This window comes from Juglans microcarpa x Juglans regia, chromosome 1S (assembly GCF_004785595.1).
Source record: "Juglans microcarpa x Juglans regia isolate MS1-56 chromosome 1S, Jm3101_v1.0, whole genome shotgun sequence".
NCBI lineage: Eukaryota > Viridiplantae > Streptophyta > Magnoliopsida > Fagales > Juglandaceae > Juglans > Juglans microcarpa x Juglans regia.
The window spans coordinates 18,530,534-18,534,182 of NC_054595.1; the positions used below are offsets into that span (position 1 = coordinate 18,530,534).

The 3,649-nt window shown below is 38.7% G+C and overlaps 1 protein-coding gene across 1 annotated transcript; it reads left to right on the forward strand.

Moving 5' to 3' along the window:
* The first annotated feature begins 1,499 nt into the window (after positions 1-1,499).
* LOC121246690 lies at positions 1,500-2,342 on the forward strand. The gene is made up of 2 exons (XM_041144923.1): positions 1,500-1,904; positions 1,995-2,342. The coding sequence occupies exons 1-2, from the start codon at positions 1,611-1,613 to the stop codon at positions 2,238-2,240; spliced, it is 540 nt and encodes a 179-aa protein (XP_041000857.1). The 5' UTR covers positions 1,500-1,610; the 3' UTR covers positions 2,241-2,342.
* Positions 2,343-3,649: the final 1,307 nt, after the last annotated feature.

Consider the following 3,649-nt stretch of genomic DNA (forward strand, 5'->3'; position numbering starts at 1 on the left):
TGTTGGATTTGGAGAGTAAAGTGAATTGGCAGAATTTTGCACGTGTACATGAATCTGTAATGGACGGGATAAATTGGCGCCTGGGAGGGAAAAGTTGGGACTTGGGGGTAAATTATTTTTGGGTCTAGTGCTTTAAAAAGGTTAAAATTGGAAGAATGGTTCACAATTTGTTCAGATTTGACAGCTAGGATAGGATGTTATCTAATGGGTTGGTGAAGTCGTCAGGATATATTTGGTTGATCAAACCATGACAGCCAGCTACTTGTATGACTTGCTGTTTTTCCACCTGAATTGCTCTTCACTTTTAGCGTACCCACATGGCAAATTTCTGAAGCCTTCTTTGGGTCTGTGCAATTGGTAGAGCTTGGGTTCATCGTATAAATGACCTGGGGAGGAAAAGATTGGTGCATGCATCCAATTTCTCCTAACATTGTGTTAGTCTTTTAGTGCAACCAAGGTACAACTCTCGGTTATTTGACCATTGCCACTGTAGGAGCTTTTTCCAGGTATGGGACTTTTGCATAAAACCATAAAAACAGAGACAATAAAACATGCTTTCTTTATTTCCCTTAACCAAGTATATCTTGTATGGTAATTGGTTTACGGGATTCTGTACATGGACCTTATCCATGGGTTCATTATCTGATATATATATATGATAGGATAATGTTACCTACCATTGGGTAGGACAAGGTAGTAATATTTTTTCAAACACGTGCATTGTGACAAACAGGTCGAGCTTGTAGTGTTGCATGGTTTAGGTGGGTAGTATAGCACAGTATATGTTTTGAGCTTTGGACTGCTATTGCATAAGATGTTTTGCAAGTGGCTATGCTTTCTTAATTGTGGATATTTTATGTTTTTAGTTGGAGTTGGATATCAGTGGAAAATTGGACCCCAATTATCTGAAAATATGACTTATTTATCCATATATATAGTGGCTGTTAATATAGGTGTATATGCACTGACTAAACATCTCTAAGTTGGAACCCACATATGTAGCTCTAGTTGATTTAATGTCCATCAATTTCAAACCATCTTCAGAACAGTAACTGATGACACATTTAGCAATTCTGAAAAAAGAAGCATCTGCTTTGGGTGATGAGCAATGTGTCCACCTAAGTAGCCCATATGTATTTCTTCCAACTATGATGATTAACAGTACCAAATTTCCACCTTATTCTTGAGTTCTATATATGTTTTCCTGTAGGAAAACATCAATGCCTCCAGCCAGACGAGGAAGAGATTGCAAGGGAGGTGGAGGGTTCAGACGAGTTATGCCATATCAATTCATGGGATGGCCATGACGTCCAATACTTTCATCTGAAACCCCAAATGATGATGCCATTGCGGGTAGTTCCGAAGTCTCAACGCAGCCACCGAGTCCAGTTAGGCCGCCTCAAATTGCAAACTCAAGTCCAATATTGAGTGGGCGTAGGAGTGGAGGCAACAATGAAAATCTAAATAGTATGAAATATAAATATTGTTAGCCCCTACTGTGATGCTACCCCACTTGTTGAAACAATTTGACATGTTGTACAAAGCATAAGCTTTGTAGGTTCAAGAATAAGGCTTAGCATCTATGTTTACATGTTCCTAATTATGGGTCTATGAATGTGTATCTAGAACCTGCTACAGAAGATGTGACATCACCTGCAACCGGAACTGCCAAACCACCAAGATACGGTCAGGGGCCAGCGAAATGTATTGAGTTCGATAAGTTTCGGAAGCACGGGAAAATACCTTTGAAAATTAACAATAGGCAAACCGCACCTTGCTGCGAAAATGCAACGGTGTTTACAACACGGGTCACATGGATCTTGAAGCATCATGGGGACATGAGTTACCCACAGTGGACTGATGTACCCATGGTTGAGAAGGAAGAGCTAATGGACCGTGTCCGGGTAAGTCAAGGATTTGGACTTGCACATTAGAAAGGAATAGTTGTTGGATATTAGATTATGATGTTGAAACTAATAACTTGTAAGTTTTAGGCTGACTTCATATTGGACTGGGATTTGGACAATCACCGCAAGGGGGTGTGGAAACAGCTACGAAAGCGCTTCAATGCTTTCCATCATGAGCTTCACAAGAAATATTTGTCATATGATAGCCATGAAGAAGCCTTGGCTAGTGTACCTGATATGGTTGGGCAGCATGTTTGGGCAAAGTTATGTAATAGATGGGGGAGTAAGGCATTCAAGGTACGCCTTTGCTGCATTTACAACATTAAGCACTGATTTAATAGGCCAAAAAAGTATACTTACTGTGTATCAAGTGCACGCATGATTCGATTAAGCCACCTCACATTGTGCATCATTAATTTGATATGTGAAGTTGCAAAGGGAAATCATGTATGAATTAACAGTGAACAGTCACTTATCATTTAGTAATGCAAAACCAAAGTTGACCGTAAAAATAGACTAAGTCAATATCAAATAACTGAAGCAAATTAACAAGTGCACTAATATGAATTCAGCCTCACCTAGATGTGCTAATATGTGAAATTGGGAAGCTGTTACATAACCTGTCATACTCGGCACTGTCATAGATTCTCAAAGGGTGAAATAGGCTGTGTATTACAAGCATGGTTTCTCGATCTATTTTGATTCATGTTGAAGCTGCTGAGACACAGGTAGAGCATGTAGACTCTAGAAATCATTACTTAAACCTAGTTAAAACCAACCTCACAGTACCATAGTTTATAATTAAAATATGTCTAATATGGTGGATGTTCCAATTTCTAACAACCATTTCTTTAAATTATAACAGCACCAGTGTTCAATTTCAAGTTCACGATATATTGTTGGTGTATTTGTAGAAAATGTCAAAGCAAAACAAAGAGAATCGTAACAAGCTGAAAATCAATCACACCGCTGGGAGGAAGTCATTTGTTCAAATATTAGAGGAGAATGTATGCACTTGTTATTTACTCTATTCATGATTTTTAGACAAACCGCTAGTTAGACATGCAAGACACACATTGAAGTAACTGAAAAATGCTTGGTTTCTGATTAGGCATCGCACATACATCAGTTTTATGCATTATTGCACATTCTATCAGTTCTACAATGATTATTTATGCTATGTTTGACAGCGTTCAACCACCCCCAACCTAGTAGAGTTTTACAAGGAAGTCTGTTGGTCTAAAAAGAACGATGCATTTGTGATAGAGACAACGGGGGAGCTTTATGTGAGAATTGCATATAAAACATGCCAGTTATAATTTAGTAAATAGTTTTTTTTTTTTTGTTATTAACATGTTTGTAAAAAGTAGACTAATTGGATGGCATAATGTGATGGCAGAACCAAATGGTTGGCAAAATGCTTGATATGGAACCTGAGCAACGTAGTGAAGAGGCAGCAGATTTTGTATTTAGGGATGTCTTGGGATATAGACCAGGTTATGCTAAGGGCCTCGGTGAGATGATAATACTGGACTCTACGGAAAAAAAAGATCGTGAATGCCAGAAACGTCATGCAGAAGAAGTGGAAAGACACAGAAAAGAGGCCGAGTATTACAAGAATGAGTTCGAGGAATTGAGGGCAAGCGTTAGAGTTCTTCTGGAGAGGCAGGCTGAGTATGACAAGACATTGGGTAGTTTAATAAACATAATTCAATCACAAGGAGAGTCTCATAGAGAGACTC